The sequence below is a fragment of the Pelobates fuscus genome, chromosome 7 (assembly GCF_036172605.1).
Source record: "Pelobates fuscus isolate aPelFus1 chromosome 7, aPelFus1.pri, whole genome shotgun sequence".
NCBI classification, from domain to species: domain Eukaryota; kingdom Metazoa; phylum Chordata; class Amphibia; order Anura; family Pelobatidae; genus Pelobates; species Pelobates fuscus.
In genome coordinates this window covers 33,674,905-33,697,064 of record NC_086323.1, presented here as the reverse complement: position 1 = coordinate 33,697,064, position 22,160 = coordinate 33,674,905, and the positions used below count along the sequence as shown (strand labels likewise).

Sequence of the window (22,160 nt, the reverse complement as noted above, 5' to 3'; positions counted from 1 at the left end):
GTGAGTGTGTGTGTTAGTGTTAGTGAGTGTGTGTGTTAGTGAGTGTGTGTTTGTTAGTGTTAGTGAGTGTGTGTGTTAGTGAGTGTGTGTGTTAGTGAGTGTGTGTTAGTGAGTGTGTGTTAGTGAGTGTGTGTGTTAGTGAGTGTGTGTGTTAGTGAGTGTGTTAGTGTTAGTGAGTGTGTGTGTGTTAGTGAGTGTGTGTGTTAGTGAGTGTGTGTTTGTGTTAGTGAGTGTGTGTGTTTGTGTTAGTGAGTGTGTGTGTTTGTGTTAGTGATTGTGTTAGTGTTAGTGAGTGTGTTAGTGTTAGTGAGTGTGTTAGTGTGAGTGTGTGTGTTAGTGTTAGTGAGTGTGTGTGTTAGTGTTAGTGTTAGTGAGTGTGTGTGTTAGTGAGTGTGTTAGTGAGTGTGTGTGTTAGTGAGTGTGTGTGTTAGTGAGTGTGTGTGTTAGTGTTAGTGAGTGTGTTTGTTAGTGTTAGTGAGTGTGTGTGTTAGTGAGTGTGTTAGTGTTAGTGAGTGTGTGTGTTAGTGTTAGAGTGTGTGTGTTAGTGAGTGTGTGTGTGTGTTAGTGTGTGTGTGTGTTAGTGTGTGTGTTAGTGTTAGAGTGTGTGTGTTAGTCTGTGTGTCTGTTACTGAGTATGTTTGTGTGCGTCTGTCACTGAGTGTGTGTCTGTCAGTAAATGTGTGCGTCTGTTCATGAGAGTGTGTGTGTGTGTCTTAAGCACTTACCTTTCTCCAGCGCCGGACTCCCTTAACGCTGGGGATCTCTCCATCCCCACCCGCCTCTCAGCTCCGAATGCACATGCGTGGCAAGAGCCACGCGCACATTCAAACCGCCCATAGGAAAGCATTACTCAATGCTTTCCTATGGACGTTCAGCGTCTTCTCACTGTGATTTTCACAGTGAGAATCGCAGAAAATCCTCTAGCGGCTGTCAATGAGACAGCCACTAGAGGCTGGATTAACCCTCAGTGAAACATAGCAGTTTCTCTGAAACTGCTATGTTTTCAGCTGCAGGGTTAAAACTAGAGAGACCTGGCACCCAGACCACTTAATTGAGCTGATGTGATCTGGGTGTCTGTTTAGTGATCTGGGTGTCCTTTAAGTGTATGTGTTTATGCATGCACTGGCATACATACCGCGGTCGCACGGGTCGCAGCCCTGCGACCAGGTGCCCGCCGCCATGTGTTGCGGCCCCAGCCTGCGCAGAGTAAGAGCTCGCGCGGGGGGAAGGGGGGGCCCCGGATCAGTTTTCGCACCGGGGCCCCATGGGTTGTGTGTACGCCACTGCTCCTAAGCAGAGGGGAGGGATTGTGTGGAATGTATGGGAGTGACTCATTACCTGCCTCTGTGTTTATTGCTTGTGTACTGTTTTTACCAATGCCCAACAAGGTCCATCTGGGTGGTAACCTTTTGGGAAGAACCTGCATAGAAGGCCAGTCTGGCCATTAAAAGTTCAGTTCTGCTCCTAATACTGAGTGTAGTCCAGTTATTGGGAAGGGTGATGGGATATTCGCGGATTATTGTATGCTTATACCTGCCTTCTTGAAGTATCCTGTATGTTCCTGAGTAGCTGTTGGAGTAACCAGCGGAGAAGAAGTCCTGCTATAGCTAGCTCTCTGCTACAATTATATTTTCAGATATTAAACTATGCGGGACTGGATTCTGTTGACAGAGACCTATTTGTTTTGCTTTTTCCTCATTAGAACTGAATCCAGTACCCAGATCACTACTACTGCAGAATTCGGCAAAGTGACAGCCCCCAAATGTTATTGGTAAACTCAGTAAACTTAGTGGTGTCTGATCCATAACATAATTTGTCAATGAGTACTTGGGTTTCTGTAAAATCACCTCTTACATTTTACACAACAAACATATTGGTTTGTTGTGAGAATGACAGCAAATCTCAGTTTTCCTGCAAAAATTTGGGTGAGCACATTTGTATAAAAATACCCAATGCCAGAATCAAGGACAATCTTAGTTTAGAATCTCTTGTTGCCATCTGCACAATGTACAGAGCTAGTTCCAAGTGCCAAAAAAAGAGTTTGAAACATTCTTTATTCACATAAATAAAATGCATTAAAATATATTTGAATACACAAAGAAACCAAGTAAAAAAAAGTGTAATAATAGGTCTGGTTTTATTGTTACAAAATTGCATTTTTATATTTATATCAACCCCATTGTGCTGGATGTTTACGGTACCTCGGGGGAAGACAGAAACTTCCTTTTCACATAAAAATGCTACCAAGTCAGAAATGATTTAAAGTAGCCAAACTGCAGAATGTCAAAAGAGTGACTTTAAAGTGTCATGTATAAAAAAGAAATCTGTGGCAAAACACTTAATGTGGAGCAATCACCAGTAACATTTTATTGGTTTCCATGGTGATAGCTTCACATTTATTATTTTCCTTGATACTGCTCTGTATACATGAATACTGGCTGTAGCAGAGCCCTAGTCCTAGCAGGGACTCTCCTCTGCTGGTTACACCAGGAACAAGTCAGGAACAAGTCAAACAATCCAATGGAACAGTCAGGCACAGCAAAGTAATCCAAAAATCTCCCACCACATCCTCAGCAACTGGACGACACTCAGCTCTGGGGGTGTAACTGAATTTTATTGACACATACACGCTTTTATGCCCAGTCCCATGCAAGGGGTTTCACACACAGAAAATGCTGAGGTTTTAATCCCAAGATCCCTTGTGCCTGAGAGAGGCAGCTCTCTAATTAGGCGGTTTAGGCGGCCGCCTAAGGCCTTGCGCTGGCGGGGGCCTCGCGGCCGCCTAAACTGCCTGTTGGCAGAGTGTGTCAGGTCCTCGGTCACTGACCGAGGACCTGACACCAGGAGGGGGCCCGGCGACTTGCCCGGTATGCCGCCGGGTGCGAGGCCCCTCCTGGCTGCCCGGCCACCATCGCAGACACTGGTCTGCAGCTCCGCAGTGTGCAGAGCTGCAGACCATGTGACTCGCGAGAATTGGCCAATCAGAGCGTTGCCGCGAGTTACCACGGCAACGCTCTGAAATCTCGCGAGACTACACGGTCTGCAGCTCTGCGGAGCTGCAGACCGGGAGCAGTGGCCACCGGACCACCAGGGAGCCCACTGGACCACCAGGGAAAGGTAGGCTCTCCCTCCCCATCACCACCCTCACCATCACCACCCTCACCATCACCCCCCACCACCCTCAGCCTCACCATCACCCCCCACCACCCTCAGCCTCACCCCCACCACCCTCAGCCTCACCCCCCACCACCCTCACCATCACCCCCCACCACCCTCAGCGTTAGCATCACCCCCCACCACCCTCAGCCTCACCATCACCCCCCACCACCATCACCATCACCCCCCACAACCCTCAGCCTCACCTCCCTCTCACATTACCATCACCTGTCTCTCCCTCTCACCATCACCCCCCCTATACACACAACACACTTCAAGCAGCTACCCCATACACATAGGGTCTCAGACAAAAACGCAAACATGCTCACAGAGACATACATTCACACACACAAGGATACTCTCTGTCAGACACACTCTCAGGCACATACACAGGTAGACAGTGCATCAATGTGTATATGTGACACTTTTTTGTTAGTGGGGCCTCATGTTTGCATTTCGCCTAAGGCCTCATAAAGTCTAGAGCCGCCTCTGCCTGAGAGATAATTGCCTGAGTAAACTCCTCTAATTTAATTATCTCTCAGGCACAAAAAATCCACAAAATATCCTGTACCCCAAAAGTCCCCCAACCATATTTGGATACCCCACAAAAGCCACATCCTCCGATATCCCTGATCTGAGTGACCAACATATCCAAGAATCATTCAGATCAGTTCGGTAGAACGGGAATGCCATTGTGTGGAAGTTTTACTCGGCCAGACACGAGACGCTATCCCAAAATAGTTCAAGGGAAATATGTGTCTTGGCCGGTCTCTGTTCATGGGGCTCCGGTGCAAAAACCATGTAAGGAAATCTCTCACTTACAGGGTCCAAATGCTCCCCCTGTTTGGTAGTTTATATCTCCCGAACGCCGTTCATGTAGGTGGTTGGGAACAGGAAATGGCAGCGGTCGACAGTTTATCGGTGTTCGTGCGAGTGCCTAGCCTAAAAGAGTTCTAGGCACTCGACAACTAAGTACCGCTGCCCTCGTTCGGGAGACAAGATGGCTGCCATTCTCTCAGCCACGTGTTCGGTTATACGAATTGGCGGCCATCCAGGAGAAGCACTCATTCATTGTTTCCCTTGTGGTTTCGCACTTAAGTGGTTTGTGTTAACCTTCTAATGGGGCACAAGGGTGGTACTTGTTCGAGAGACAAATGGATTCTGTTCGTATGAAGTCTCCCGAACGGCCAAAGAAAGACTACACTAAATAGCCGGAAAATACACGAAATAACACGGGGAGATACAGACAGCAAATATAGGGGATAAAAAGTAGCTTGCAAATGTCCATTCCGCTACACTGGCATTCAATCAAAGCCACAGATATTTCACAAGCCGACCTGGTGTCACAATCTATAGAGATATATTTTAATATAATAATCATTATTAACAAAAATGTAAAAGATTAATTCTGCTGCACATAGTTGAGCCTATAGAAAGAATATTTCTGAATAATCATTATTGTTAATTGCCGTTAATCACTTACTTCCCTGGGTAGCTCTGTGAGGAAATTTTCGTCAACCGCCAGTGTACGAAGATTGTGCAGGTAGCCGATGGTTGGAGGCAAACACTCCAGTTCATTACAGCTGCAATCAAACTCTTCTAACATAGACAAACTGGAATTGTAAAATAAGTCATATATTTTTAAAAACAAAACTTTCTTTATAATATCACAAAGAGCAAACATTAAATAAATAATGAATAAAAATGATCCCTTAATACAGACCACATAGAGTCCCCCCCCCCCCCCAAAAAAAAACAACAAAACAAAACAAAAGCAAAACCAGACATGCAATATAATACAATACAATACTGGGTCTCATCTTTACTACAACATATCATTTCCCAGAAACAAAAAGAAAAAAAGGGTGAGGTAGAAGAGATGGGACAGGGAAGAAGGGAAAAGAGGGGAATAGGCGGGAGGAAATGGGAAAAAACAAGAAACATTCTTCAAAGTGTGTCATGTGCAATTACAACCATTATTTCAAATGGGAAAAGAGAAAGGGAGGTATGTGCTACTTTTACTATAACACAAGAAACCAGGATTAGGGATCTCAGGGATCAAGGTTGGATCAAATTCTAGACCTGCAGATATTTTTGTATTGTAAGATGTAAAACATTTCTACCTTTGCTTTCAAAATAATTGAATATTATTCAATCAAGATATAGACTCAATATATTATTGAATTTGATTATACTCGGATGTCGGCTACATTCAGTCACATGGTGCAGGGACAGACAGGGTGTTGGCTATACTCAGTCACATGGTGCAGGGACTGACAGGGTGTTGGCTATATGCAGTCACATGGTGCAGGGACAGACAGGGTGTTGGCTACATTCAGTCACATGGTGCAGGGACAGACAGGGTGTTGGCTATACTCAGTCACATGGTGCAGGGACAGACAGGATGTTGGCTACATTCAGTCACATGGTGCAGGGACAGACAGGGTGTTGGCTACATTCAGTCACATGGTGCAGGGACAGACAGCGTGTTGGCTATACTCAGTCACATGGTGCAGGCAGGGCCGGTGCTAGGATTTTTGACTACACAGGCGAAGATGCATTTTGAAGCCCCCCTCCCCCGCACCCAAAAAAATCCAATGCATCTTCACCTCTGTGTCTCGTAGCCCCCCTTTTGAATTTTACCCCCATTAGTGTTGCATATCCACTCTCTTACCCCTCTGGTCCCTTTGTGCCTGCACCCCCCTTTAGTGTGTCTCATACAACCCATCTTATGTATTTCTTCCCCGTCAGCCCCTTTCTTCCCCCCAGTCCTTTTCTATCTCTCTTTTTCTCCCATATAGACATAGACATAGATACAGGCAAAAATACATACATGCACAAATACACAAACATACAGACACATAGCCATACAAGCACACAGACATAATTATTCAGGCACACAGTCACAAAGATATACAGACACACAGTCATAAAAGGCACACAATCAAACAAACACAGTCATACAATTTACACATACAGGTACATTGTCGTTCAAACACAAACATACATTCATACAGACACAGGCCCACACAAAAATACAGACACAGACAAAGAAACAGAGATGAGCATACAGAGACATACATACACAGTGATACAGAGACATACATACGCAGACAGTCATAAAGAGACATACAGACAAGGCATACAGAGACATACATACACAGACAAACAAAGAACCCTGCACACTGATACCGTGTAAATGCTCCGGCCATCCACAGTGATAGATGCTCCGTGTCAGGCAGTCATCGCTGGATCCACCGGTAAAGTCTTCAAAAGGAATAAACGCAGGCAATACTCCAATAGTAAGGATGGTATATTTATTGATAGGTGAACCACCCCATAGAAAGTGTGACGTTTCAGCTCAGCAGAGCCTTAATCATGCAATAATGCTCTGCTGAGCCAAAACGTTGCACTTTCTTTGGGGTGGTTCACCTATCATAAAATATACCATTATTACTATTATAGTGTTGCCTGCGTTTATTCCTTTTGAATACATACACAGATCGTCATACAGAGACATACAGACTGTATGACGGTCTGTGTATGTACACAGGATGGCTAAAAGATAGATCCCCATCTGTCGTGCAACTTCAACAATGCTTGGAAAGCTGGGGCTCTACCGATTCCCCATGCTTGCAGGATTGTATTTAGCACGTTGCAGTATTTGTGTGTTTGACTGTAAGCATGTGTTTGTATAGAGTATGTTTGTGTGAATGTAGGGGTGAGTTTGTATGTAGTGTTTGCGTTTGAATGCAAGCATGCATTTACGTGTAGTGTTGGGTTTTTGAATGCAGGTGTTTGTTTATATATAATTTTGGTGTCTGATACAGACGTGTGTTTGTATGTAGTGTTGACATTTGAATGCTGGGGTGTGTTTGTATGTAGTGTTGAAGTTTGCATGCAGGTGGTTATTTGTGTGTAGTGTTGGTGTTTGAATGTTGAGATGTATGCACATATACACATACACTGCCACACACGCACACACACTGATACACATACACGAAGATACACACACTGACACATATGCAGATACACAAACTGATACACATTCAGATAGACAGACACACATATACAGATACACACGGACACTGACAGACATACAGACACACACACACGGACACTGACAGACATACACACACAAGACACTGACAGACAGAAACACACACAGACACACTGACAGACAGATATATACACACACAGACACACTGACAGACAGAAACACACACAGACACACTGACAGACATACAGGCACACTGACAGACATACACACACACACACACACACACAAAGACACACTAACAGACAGACATACACAGACACACTGACAGACATATAGATACACACATACACACAGACAGACATACACACACGGACACTGACAGACAGAAACACACACGGACACTGACAGACAGACAGATATATACACACACAGACACACTGACAGACAGAAACACACACAGACACACTGACAGACATACAGGCACACTGCCAGACATACACACACACACACACACAAAGACACACTAACAGACAGATATATACACACACAGACACACTGACAGACAGAAACACACACACACACTAACAGACATACATACACACACACACACACACACACACACATGCTGATCAAAAAATACACTTTTCTAGCCAAAGACAGGAGGGTGGCTTACCTGGGGACTGCTGGCTCAGGTAGTTGGGAGTTGGAGCTAGTCCTGCCCAGCCCCCCTCCTATCTGCAGTCTTCTTTGGAGGAAGTCCTCCCATGCTCACATGAAGGTGGCCAGCGGTAGCACCGCCCCTGCTGGGCGCGCTGTGTGCTACAGAGGGAACAGGGATATGACGTGTTCATATCCCCGCCCCCTCCACACAGTCCGCGGCAGGAAGGAAAACTGGTCTGTGGGGATGCTGCTGCCGCTCAGCCACGCTACAAGAAGTGACCGGCAGGAGAGGGGAGCTGTGCGCTTCCCTCCTGCCGGTCACCCCGACATTTGCGCCCCCCGGGCCGGTGCGCCCTAAGGCGGCCGCCTGTGCCGCCTTATGGACGCGCCGGCCCTGGGTGCAGGGACTGACAGGATGTTGGCTATACGCACTCACATGGTGCAGGGACTGACAGCGTGTTGGCTATACGCAGTCACATGGTGCAGGGACTGACAGGATGTTGGCTATACGCAGTCACATGGGGCAGGGACTGACAGGATGTTGGCTATACGCACTCACATGGTGCAGGGACTGACAGGATGTTGGCTATACGCAGTCACATGGTGCAGGGACTGACAGGATGTTGGCTATACGCACTCACATGGTGCAGGGACTGACAGCGTGTTGGCTATACGCAGTCACATGGGGCAGGGACTGACAGGATGTTGGCTATACGCACTCACATGGTGCAGGGACTGACAGGATGTTGGCTATACGCAGTAACATGGGGCAGGGACTGACAGGATGTTGGCTATACACAGTCACATGGTGCAGGGACTGACAGCGTGTTGGCTATACGCAGTCACATGGTGCAGGGACTGACAGCGTATTGGCTATACGCAGTCACATGGTGCAGGGACTGACAGGGTGTTGGCTATACTCAGTCACATGGTGCAGGGACTGACAGGATGTTGGCTATACGCAGTCACATGGTGCAGGGACTGACAGGATGTTGGCTATACGCACTCACATGGTGCAGGGACCGACAGCGTGTTGGCTATACGCAGTCACATGGGGCAGGGACTGACAGGATGTTGGCTATACGCAGTCACATGGGGCAGGGACTGACAGGATGTTGGCTATACGCAGTCACATGGTGCAGGGACTGACAGGATGTTGGCTATACGCACTCACATGGTGCAGGGACTGACAGCGTGTTGGCTATACGCAGTCACATGGGGCAGGGACTGACAGGATGTTGGCTATACGCAGTCACATGGGGCAGGGACTGACAGGATGTTGGCTATACGCAGTCACATGGTGCAGGGACTGACAGGGTGTTGGCTATACGCAGTCACATGGTGCAGGGACTGACAGGATGTTGGCTATACGCACTCACATGGTGCAGGGACTGACAGCGTGTTGGCTATACGCAGTCACATGGGGCAGGGACTGACAGGATGTTGGCTATACGCAGTCACATGGGGCAGGGACTGACAGGATGTTGGCTATACGCAGTCACATGGTGCAGGGACTGACAGCGTGTTGGCTATACTCAGTAACATGGTGCAGGGACTGACAGGGTGTTGGCTATACTCAGTCACATGGTGCAGGGACTGACAGCGTGTTGGCTATACACAGTCACATGGTGCAGGGACTGACAGGATGTTGGCTATACTCAGTCACATGGTGCAGGGACTGACAGGATGTTGGCTATACACAGTCACATGGTGCAGGGACTGACAGCGTGTTGGCTATACGCAGTCACATGGTGCAGGGACTGACAGCGTGTTGGCTATACGCAGTCACATGGTGCAGGGACTGACAGCGTGTTGGCTATACTCAGTCACATGGTGCAGGGACTGACAGGATGTTGGCTATACGCAGTCACATGGTGCAGGGACTGACAGGATGTTGGCTATACGCAGTCACATGGTGCAGGGACTGACAGGATGTTGGCTATACGCAGTCACATGGTGCAGGGACTGACAAGATGTTAGCTATACGCAGTCACATGGGGCAGGGACTGACAGGATGTTGGCTATACTCAGTCACATGGTGCAGGGACTGACAGGATGTTGGCTATACGCAGTCACATGGTGCAGGGACTGACAGGATGTTGGCTATACGCACTCACATGGTGCAGGGACTGACAGGGTGTTGGCTATACTCAGTCACATGGTGCAGGGACTGACAGGATGTTGGCTATACGCAGTCACATGGTACAGGGACTGACAGGATGTTGGCTATACGCAGTCACATGGTGCAGGGACTGACAGGATGTTGGCTATACGCAGTCACATGGTGCAGGGACTGACTGGGTGTTGGCTATACGCAGTCACATGGTGCAGGGACTGACAGGATGTTGGCTATACACAGTAACATGGTGCAGGGACTGACAGGATGTTGGCTATATGCAGTCACATGGTGCAGGGACTGACAGCGTGTTGGCTATACGCAGTCACATGGGGCAGGGACTGACAGGATGTTGGCTATACGCACTCACATGGTGCAGGGACTGACAGGATGTTGGCTATACGCAGTAACATGGGGCAGGGACTGACAGGATGTTGGCTATACACAGTCACATGGTGCAGGGACTGACAGCGTGTTGGCTATACGCAGTCACATGGTGCAGGGACTGACAGCGTATTGGCTATACGCAGTCACATGGTGCAGGGACTGACAGGGTGTTGGCTATACTCAGTCACATGGTGCAGGGACTGACAGGATGTTGGCTATACGCAGTCACATGGTGCAGGGACTGACAGGATGTTGGCTATACGCACTCACATGGTGCAGGGACCGACAGCGTGTTGGCTATACGCAGTCACATGGGGCAGGGACTGACAGGATGTTGGCTATACGCCGTCACATGGGGCAGGGACTGACAGGATGTTGGCTATACGCAGTCACATGGTGCAGGGACTGACAGGATGTTGGCTACACGCACTCACATGGTGCAGGGACTGACAGTGTGTTGGCTATACGCAGTCACATGGGGCAGGGACTGACAGGATGTTGGCTATACGCAGTCACATGGGGCAGGGACTGACAGGATGTTGGCTATACGCAGTCACATGGTGCAGGGACTGACAGGGTGTTGGCTATACGCAGTCACATGGTGCAGGGACTGACAGCGTGTTGGCTATACGCAGTCACATGGGGCAGGGACTGACAGGATGTTGGCTATACGCAGTCACATGGAGCAGGGATTGACAGGATGTTGGCTATACGCAGTCACATGGTGCAGGGACTGACAGCGTGTTGGCTATACTCAGTCACATGGTGCAGGGACTGACAGGGTGTTGGCTATACTCAGTCACATGGTGCAGGGACTGACAGCGTGTTGGCTATACACAGTCACATGGTGCAGGGACTGACAGGATGTTGGCTATACTCAGTCACATGGTGCAGGGACTGACAGGATGTTGGCTATACACAGTCACATGGTGCAGGGACTGACAGCGTGTTGGCTATACGCAGTCACATGGTGCAGGGACTGACAGCGTGTGGGCTATACGCAGTCACATGGTGCAGGGACTGACAGCATGTTGGCTATACTCAGTCACATGGTGCAGGGACTGACAGGATGTTGGCTATACGCAGTCACATGGTGCAGGGACTGACAGGATGTTGGCTATACGCAGTCACATGGTGCAGGGACTGACAAGATGTTGGCTATACGCAGTCACATGGTGCAGGGACTGACAGGATGTTGGCTATACGCAGTCACATGGTGCAGGGACTGACAGCGTGTTGGCTATACGCAGTCACATGGTGCAGGGACTGACAGCGTGTTGGCTATACGCAGTCACATGGTGCAGGGACTGACAGCGTGTTGGCTATACGCAGTCACATGGCGAAACGCGTTGTGTATTTTTACTCTGTTTTATATTAAAGTATTTTGTTACTACCTTTTACTTTGGGTTAGTTCATTTACTTTATATGCTGCTGTTTTATCCTGGCTGATCTTTTTATCATCATTTTTAACAAGATCCAGTACTGCAAAAGAAATCCCTGGTGGGGATTATTCCACCTACGCTTGGTTCATAGAGCAGTGTGGCTGCTCTGAACACTGTAAGTACGTTTCTTTTTATCACTTTGTCATTTTTACATATGGAAAACACTATGGGCCCTCTCTTGTGATTTTATTTTTCATAAGACCGGCACTACAAGCATCACTAGAGGAATATCCTACACGTGGGGAGTTTAAATACCACTGTATGCTGTTTTACTCAGAGCTGGTTATAGCTCTCTAAATTGTAAGTTGGCACTCTTAGGACCTCTGTGTTGTCTGTTGTTGCAGTACTACCTAAGTTATTGCACCATTGGATTTTTTTCTTTTATATATTTTATATGCTGACGTCTGTCTCGGAAGTTTTAAAGAATCGTGTGGAGACTCCAATTGCCCAGTTATATCCTACATGTGGGGAGTATCAAATACCACTGTAAGCTGTTTTACCTAGAGCTGGGCTTAGCTCTAAAAATTGTAAGTTGGCATTTCTCTACGTCTGTGTTGTTCGTGATCCTCTCTACCATACGGTTTTGCACTATTGGTCCCCCCCTTCTCTGCTTTTGTGTTTCATATCCAACCACTGCGATTCCAAAGCGAGAACAGAAGAACATTTACTCAAGGTCTACACTGTACCTATAGAGACTTTCCTTTTTGTGTTATCGTTTTCGTTTATTTTATCCAGCGCACCCTGTATTTGTTGTTTTTTGTTTACATACATACATACAGAGGCATACCGTCATACAGATACATACATACATACAGACAGGCTTACAGAAAAATACACACACACACACACACACACACAAACTCACAGACACATACTCGAACACACACACACTGACAGACACACACACACTGACAGACACACACACACTGACAGACACACACACACACACACACACACACTCACTCACTGACAGACACACCCACACACACACACACTCACACACACACTGACAGACACACACATACTCGAACACACACACACTGACAGACACACACACACACACACACTGACATACACACTCACATGCACACACACATACACACACAGTAATTAATTATCTAAATTACATTTAAATTTCCCACCCAGCCTCCCTACCTGGAGTGCTGGCGTGGGTCTTTCATTGGTGGTCCAGTGGGGCTGCTGGGAGGCGTGCGGCTGAAGTTGATTAGGAGGCGGCGAGGGAGCTCTCTGATCTCTCTGACCGGCTCCCTCGCAGGCTGTTTTCTGATGCCGCGGGAGCCGGAATATGACGTCATATTCCGGCTCCCGCGGCATCAGCAAAAGGCGCGCGAGGGAGCCGGTCAGAGAGATCAGAGATCTCCCTCGCCGCATCCTAATCAACTTCAGCCGCACGCCTCCCAGCAGCTCCGGGGATCCAGGAGGTGACCTGGCAGGAGGGAGCACTTCCCTCCTGCCGGTCACTGGAATTTTGCGCCCCCAGAGCCGGTGCGCCCTAAGGCGGCCGCCTGTGCCGCCTTATGGACGCGCCGGCCCTGGATGTTGGCTATACGCAGTCACATGGTGCAGGGACTGACAGCGTGTTGGCTATACGCAGTCACATGGTGCAGGAACTGACAGCGTGTTGGCTATACACAGTCACATGGTGCAGGGACTGACAGGATGTTGGCTACATTCACTCACATGGTGCAGGGTCTGACAGGGTGTTGGCTATACTCAGTCACATGGTGCAGGGACTGACAGGATGTTGGCTATACGCAGTCACATGGTGCAGGGACTGACAGGATGTTGGCTATACGCAGTCACATGGTGCAGGGACTGACAGGATGTTGGCTATACGCAGTCACATGGTGCAGGGACTGACAGCGTATTGGCTATACGCAGTCACATGGTGCAGGGACTGACAGGGTGTTGGCTATACGCAGTCACATGGTGCAGGGACTGACAGGATGTTGGCTATACACAGTAACATGGTGCAGGGACTGACAGGATGTTGGCTATATGCAGTCACATGGTGCAGGGACTGACAGCGTGTTGGCTATACGCAGTCACATGGTGCAGGGACTGACAGCGTGTTGGCTATACGCAGTCACATGGTGCAGGGACTGACAGGGTGTTGGCTATACTCAGTCACATGGTGCAGGGACTGACAGGATGTTGGCTATACGCAGTCACATGGTGCAGGGACTGACAGGATGTTGGCTATATGCAGTCACATGGTGCAGGGACTGACAGGATGTTGGCTATACGCAGTCACATGGTGCAGGGACTGACAGCGTGTTGGCTATATGCAGTCACATGGTGCAGGAACTGACAGCGTGTTGGCTATACACAGTCACATGGTGCAGGGACTGACAGGATGTTGCCTACATTCACTCACATGGTGCAGGGTCTATACATTGAGATGCTGTAACTGATATCATACATAACTTGCAGCTCCATTTCCCAGAAAAGCAGGATGCCATTGTAAAAGGGGTAAAGAGGGAGGATTGGTGGCATCAAAATACTGGCAGGTCAGCGTGGCGTGAATGCACACCAGGATGCCTGGCAATCATCTAAGGCTAGCCCACCGACATCACTCCCTGCAGGGTCCTAGTGTCCATAGCGCAAGCTCATCTGAAGATGTGCTCATGCTAAGCTTGTAGAGGACAGTTCCCTCAAAGGGAAGTCGAGATGATGGGAAAGGTCCCAAAAAACTGGGTTGTCCATAAGAACACAATATGCTTATTAAATTATTTAATCTTACGTGCTTAGGAGTTTGAAGAAATACATAGAATCCATAGTAAATCCTACTAAAGCTGTCTTGGCGGATATTTAAGGAATAGAGCTAGTTAAATTAAAGAAAATTTATATTCTGTGCCTCAAACTGCAGGAAACAGAGTGATTATATTAGACACAGTCTAAGAAACATGAGAACACTTATAAAGGGTTATTTATAAAAGTGAGAATTCAAAGTGAATTTCTAAGTTAAGGCTAGAGTAATTAAAGCATGGCTGATATCTCCAGTTAGGCTATGTGGACTTTGAATTATCACTTTGTGAATAACCATGATAGTCTTTCCAGTAGATTGACAGGTGAATTATCAAATACAATTACTATAATAAATACAAACAAACATTTAGAATGGTTTCAATTAAAAATTAAACCTTCCACAAAGCACACTATGTCAACATACCCCTTGCTGAAAATTTTCTTTATAACTAAACAATGTAATCCTGTGACACGTTGTGTGAAGTCATGATGTAAGTGTCTTTATCACACTGATGTTTAGTTGCTTAAAACAGATGTGATATGAAGGAAGGAATCTGACCTATATAAAGAACATTTGTATTTGTTTTTTTTCAGCATCTGACGAATGATGCTAAGCAACTCCCACCTGCGTCTCTCTGATCAAAGCCTCCTGATACACTTTTCATAACGCAGAGATCTTTGGGGATTACATATTAAAAGCAAGATAGATTTTACTGATTCCCCGTGGCACTTCAAGGAAATAGCTGATATGAAGAAGAAAATCTCACCCCACGTTCACAAATAACCTGCTAAGCTATTAATATGCCATTATCCACCCACATTTTAAAATGTGAGAGGTTATACAGAGAGAAAAGAAAATGTATTTTGAGTAACTTATATGAGTAACATCGCATTCTGAAATGTGTTTTGTTTCAGAGAAACATTTTTTTTTTATGATTCAGTGATATGTACCGAGGACAGTCACTTTGTAAAACAAATAATACACGTATAGAATATTCCTGTATCCCTCTAAACCAAGTGCTGGTAGAAATGTAAAACTTTTATATTATATATCTAAACTCATACTTTAAGAACACTCCACTGATTAAAATAAATTAATAACCCCCCCCCCCCACTATTTAGTAGATATGTGCCCAAATAAAACATGTATGTAGTTTTTTTCTGCCTGTTTTAATTGAGGTTATATGGAAAAAAAAGTGCTTGCAGAGCCTTGGCAATCCCTCCTCTTTCTCTCCAGCCCACATGTTGAGTCTGTGTTCGTGGATTGTCCATTCATAGGCTCAAAAAACCCTCCCAAGGTGTTGTTGTGTCCAGTTATAAAAGTGCCGATTTCTATTGCACATTAATAAATATAAAAATAAAAATGACAGACTTTCTGGCCTAAAGAAGAAAAAAATTAACTTGGCATGGAATGAAATGGTCACTGATTTAGGACAATACCACTGGTTCCTGAGGGCCGGTGCAAGGATTTTTGCCGCCCTAGGCAAAGATCCATTTTGCCGCCCCCTCATGTAACTCACTCACTGACACTCACTCACTGACAGACACACACACATACACTCACACATACACTCACTGACAGACATACACACAAACTCACTGGCAGACATACACTCACTGACAGACACTCACTGACAGACATACACTCACTCACTGACAGACAGACACTCACTCACTGACAGACACACACACACACACAATCACTGACAGACATATACTCACTCGCTGACATACACACTCACTCACTGACAGAAACACACACACACAGAGACAGAAACTCACTGACAGACATACACTCACTCATTACGTCATATTCTGGCTCCCGGCATCACAGAGAGCACGCGAGGGAGGAGTGAGAGACTGCAAGAACTGCCTCCTTCGCTGCCTGCATTCTCCTGGTCACCAGCATTTGATGGCAGAGAAGGCACCTGTCATCAAGGTAAGCAGGTGCCTACACTCCCATACTGAAGGACAACTTAGGGGTCGCCCTGTGGTGGCCAGATGGCTCCTCTGACAGGGCTCCTATGGGCACCCCCACCTGCAGGAGCCCAACACAGGGGGAGCCCACCAGGAAATATCCCGGAGGGCGTCCCCAGCAGGCCGGCGCCCTAGGCGAAAGCCTAGTTCGCCTAACGGTGGCACCTGCCCTGTGTATTATAGCAGTGCTCCTCAACAACTTCTCAATGCGCACCTAACATTCCAGGATTTAGGGATTACCTGTGTTTTGGTTTTTTTTCTCTTCCTAAACACCTTATACAAACCCTGGTTAATCCCTAAATCCTGGACTGTTATGTGTGCCTTGAGGAGAGGGTTGAGGAGCACAACAATAACCAATTTATCTCATCTTAGTACATCACTCATATGGATGTAAGATGCAAACTTCTTCAGCAGAGTAGAGTTAGCCAAATATGAATTTAAGAATGTTTTAAAATTTGAGTTCAATCTCTTACAGAACTCGGGACATGATGAATAAAGATGTCTTGGTTCTGATCTGTGCCAGGAGCTGCAGGAAACAATTCCTTCTTTCGGAGTTCATGCTGGGGTCCATCTCTTATCTCCTAAAGACTCAAATTACTTAAAGCGACTGGACTACAGTTTTTTTGCATCCCTACCTTGCTGATGGTTTTTCTCGTTCAAATTTAGTCTGTGAATTACAACTCATGTTTCACTCCTGACAATAGAAAAGAAAATTCTCTCTTTTCAAATGATTCTAGCTTCCACTTCAAGGAATAGCATGGACAAGCTTAGTTCAAATAAAAGAAAAATAAAAGAGCATTGTGAATGGAATGGTGTGAAGTGCTTTGGAAGCATAGCACAGACAAATAACATGAAACCCATTTACTACAAAAACCTTTAGAAACCCGAGGGCAACAATACAGTAACAGCAAAGCATACATGGTGATAAATCTGACTAAGGAAAATATCTCACAGCTGACACCTTCTCCTGGCTTTAATATTTGGATTCACCAACACATCTTCTGCCAGCTGAGAATAGCAGCAATGTGTCCTTTGCCATTGTATAGAATGAAGTATTAAAGAAGGATTTTTGTTCTAAGCACAGCTTCTGCACAGAATAAAACCTTCGACATCAATACTCAGTCATTACAATCTTAGCAGACTCTGGTAAATTGCATTCTTTGAAACAATACAGAAAGGATATTTTTGAGTTCGGCTTCCACAACACTTATTACATGATTTTTAATGCAGTGCACATAGTAGCACTAATCATACCCAAAAGCAAACATCATGGAAGTTTATCTTTTGAACTGACATTTTAAGCACCAAAACAATTTCAGATTAAAGGAACACACTAAGAACAAAAACAATCTTAGCTTAAAGCGGCACTGTCATGCCGAACTTACCTTTCCCCAATCGATTCTTTTTCTCTCACTCTCTCAGGATCTGTTCTTCATTTCTTCCTGTCTGCTCTAGTGTTCTTTAAAAATTAAGACAAAGTAGGGACTATTTCTCTTCTGGAGGTTTCCTACGCCATGACCACCTATGACCAGCGGAGGAGCAAAGTGTTTCCGGTGGTCAGAGCAATTTTCCCACGATCCTTAGCTTTCCTTCCTGTTTCCACGATGCCTCCTATCAGTATTGCTGAATGTCCTGTCACTTAGACAGAACGCTGGCAAAACTGCCGAATTGCATCCTAACAGAATGAGAACAGTTTCTCCATTCGTGTTAGAATGCAATTTGGGACTTTGTTCAGATCGCAATTTCATTTGAATGAATGAAACTCTGATCCTATTCATTGCCGCGGCAGCAGCTTGCAGCCGCTTAGTAGATAACTCCCTAATTCCCACAGTATCAGGGAGCTATCTACCAAAAGGCTGAAAGACCTACATTGGTCTTTCAGCCACATTTACTAATACTAAGTAAAGATTACTTAGTATTAGTAAATTCTGCCCCTACTCGCTATACCGCGAGTAGGGGCATGTCTAGTAAACAGTGAGCAGCCACTGGCTACTCACTGTAAAAACAAAACAAAAAAAAAACTATTGCCCCCCCACGGTCCCCACTCCTGCATGGCGGGTAAGGGCCCTACTTTACAATGAGGGGGGGGGGACCTACTGTCCTACCCCGCGGCCCCCACCCCTGCGCGGCAGGTGGGGGCCCTACATAACAATAAGGGGGGGACCTACTGTCCTCCCTTCGGACCCCACCCCTGAGCGGTGGTTGGCGTCCATAAAGATAATGAGGGGGGGGCCTACTGTCCTCCTCCCCCGGCCCCAACTCCTGGGCGGCGGGTGGGGGCCATAAAGATAATGAGGGGTGGGGGCCGTGGGGGGGAGGACAGTAGGTCCCCCCTCATTATCTTTATGGCCCCCACCTGCTGCCCGGGGGTGGGAGCCGGACAGTAGGTCCCCCCCCTCATTATCTTTATGGCCCACACCCACCGCTCAGTGGTGGGGGCCGGGGGGGAGGATAGTAGGTCACCGCTCAGGGATGGGGGCCGGGGACCTACTGTCCTCCCCCCTTATTATTATTTAGGGCCCCCAGGTGGAGGTCCCCCTATTGTTATTTAGGGCCCCCACCCACCGCGCAGGGGTGGGAGCCCCCCCATTGTTAAGTAGGGCTCCCACCCGCCGCGCAGGGGTGGGGGCCACGGGGGAGAACAGTAGGTCCCCCCCTATTGTTATTTAGGGCCTCCAGCCACCGCGCAGGGGTGGGGGCCCGTCCCCCCCTCATTGTTAAGTAGGGCCCCCACCCACCGTGCAGGGGTGGGGGGGGGAGGCAATAGGTTTAAAAAAAAAATGTTTACAGTGAGCAGCCACCGGAGACGAAGCACACTTTGCTCATCCGCTGGTCATAGCTGGTCATGGCGTAGGAAACCTCAAGAAGAGAAATAGTCCCTACTTTGTCCTAATTTTTAAAGAAAACTAGAGCAGACAGGAAGAAATGAAGAACAGATCCTGAGAGAGGGAGAGAAGAGGAATCGATTGGGGAAAGGTAAGTTCGGCATGACAGTGCCGCTTTAATAAAGCAGTTTTGGTGTATAGATCATGCCTCTGCTGTCTCTTTGCTCAATTCTCTTCCATTTAGGAGTTAAATCACTTTGTATATGCAGCCCGTAGCCACACCTCCCCTGGCTGAGACTCACACTGCTCCCTATGCAGTTCCTGAGAAAGAGGTCTACTTTTTAAACTTCCATTAGCACATAGTCTGTTTAGTTTAGAAGTTATTTTCTCTTTCTCTGTTAATAGCTTTCTAGAGCCTGCAGGAACATTCTATGTGTTATCAAAGTTCAATTAATAGAGCAGGTGACGAGAGCTTCTAAGGCAATGGTTCTCAAATCAGTTCACAGTCTAGAATTTAGGGATTGTGATTACCCAGTTGTGTCAAAGCTGTTTTTAGAAAAAAGGAAAAAAACACCTTAGACCCAACTGGGTAATCCATAAATCCTGGTTTGGGAACCACTGTTCTAAAACAAACACACTGTGCTGTAAAAATGAAATTCTCTTTTTCACAGAGGCTGTGTGAGTCATTATGTCACTAATCTAATGTAAATAAAAAAAGAGAGTTCTTATACTCTCAAGCAAAGTCTCTACTGTAGCAAAACGTGTTTCACCTCTCCTAGAGGCTTCTTCAGTTACTGTATCCAAGTCTATGGCTCGTTATTCCTGTAAGGACTCCTTATTAATTTCACCTTGTTTTTATTTCTTTATTGCACTTTATGGATCAATAAAGCATCGTATTCACTACAGACGAATATTGGTGGAGTTATAATTACAATCAAAGGAAGCAGTTACCAACAGATTTGGAAGAGGGAATAGGACCCCATAAATCCTATCAAGCTTACACAGTGAGCCTACTAACCACTGGCTCCACCTTTGTGAGTGTACCACTTATGTATTAATAGATCCAAATACTATTTTCAGACGATATTGCACTAGTATTTTGTTTTTCTTTTGTGTCCCCACTCATAGGATACCCATTGCATATATTGCCTTAAGATTTCATGTGAGATACTCCACCTAGTGTACATATAATTTAATATTGTAGTATTATTTTGGGCTTAAGCCTTCCAGGGTCCCTGCAAGCGGGTAGGAAGCCGACTGGGCAGAGGTACCGTCACAACAATATTGCTGATTTTAGCAGTCAAGCAAATTGTAAATTCTAAATATCACTTGACTTTGAAAATTGAAAAAAAATAAAAAAAAATACAATTATTGATGATAATACTGTACATGATACTTCTTATAATGAAAAATTAGCAGAGCCTCTGGATGTAACATTAAAAAATTCTCAAGGCTTTAGATGCATTACAAAAAGCTACCTATACCCTTTGAAGTACAAGTAAATAATTCCCTGAATTCCTCGATGTACGAATATTTAATTCCCAAGAAGTCAGCAACTTTATCCAATAATCAAAAGCAATGCATATATAATTAAACAGCAGGGAATAGACTCTGTCCCAACGCAATGAAATGAACACGCATCTAGAATAAGAATCTAGAAATTGGACATGACAGAATACCTATGAATAAAATATTTTCTACTCACTTTCCAATAGTATTTGGTAATGCTATAAGTTGATTGTCGTCTACTTTGAGAGTTGTAAGTTTTTTCAACAGACCTAGTGGAACAAAAACACAGAGAATTGTAATCAGCAAAAAATAAATATTAAATGAATACAGAGCAAAGAAAGCATTTGTGTTTCACTGTACAACACTGCAGAATATACTACAGGCTGGTAAATAAATTATTTAAAAACAAATGTAATTTTATGTTATAGTGTGTGTGTGTGTGTGTGTGTGTGTGTATAAATAACCTCCTTATATGTTAAACATTGTTATTTTACACAACAAATTATCATATCTAAAATGTACAATTGCTTCAAAAAAATCTAATTTAGATGGGTTAGTGAAAAGAAAAATATTAAAATGTTTTAGAACTTTATAAACCACAACATCTGACATTTAATTCCTTAACCCCTTAAGGACCAAACTTCTGGAATAAAAGGGAATCATGACATGTCACACATGTCATGTGTCCTTAAGGGGTTAAAGGGACTCGATTGGGTAGGCACCTACACCACCTCAGCTCCTTGGAGTGGTCTGAGTGCAGTGTCCCTGTCAATTTAACCCTGCAATTCTAATTATTGCAATTATTGAGAAACTTGCAATAATTACCTTGCAGAGTTAACTCCACTTTTAGTGGCTGTCTACCAGATCTTTTGGTCGCCTAACTGACGCTGGAAGTCCTCACGCTATGCGTGAGGACATTCAGCGTTAGCTAAAATGTCATAGGAAAGCATTGATTCAATGTTTTCCTGCGGGGTTGTCCAAATGCGATTGCGGCGATCGCCGCGCATGCACATTAGGTCCCTGACGTCAGCTTGACCAAGTGCCGAGGGACATCAAAATAAAAATGGTTAGTTTATATATTTATGCAGATTCCTGTATGTTTGGCGAACATACATCTTGTGAGATACAAAATTCATTGCTATTACAGTCTTAATGGTGCTTGACGTCTGTTTTACATTGACTTCACTACATCCAATAAAAATCGGAGACACAAGAACATGTATACCCACTAGTAACATAAGGGAAGCTTTACTTTCTCTATTACTGTATACATCTGAAAAATTTGTATAATAAATTTATTTTTTGAACAGTAAAGTTAT

General features: G+C 45.8%; 1 protein-coding gene across 1 annotated transcript in view; it reads right to left on the bottom strand.

Annotated features, from left to right (window-relative positions):
* LRRC7 (leucine rich repeat containing 7) overlaps positions 1-22,160 on the bottom strand; it is a 345,057-nt gene that overhangs the window by 97,287 nt on the left and 225,610 nt on the right. Inside the window, exons 11-12 of the mRNA XM_063427909.1 lie at positions 21,038-21,110; positions 4,640-4,769 (exon numbers count right to left, since the gene is read on the bottom strand). Coding sequence (XP_063283979.1) covers positions 4,640-4,769; positions 21,038-21,110 — 203 coding nt within the window. The remainder of the gene's footprint in view (positions 1-4,639; positions 4,770-21,037; positions 21,111-22,160) is intronic.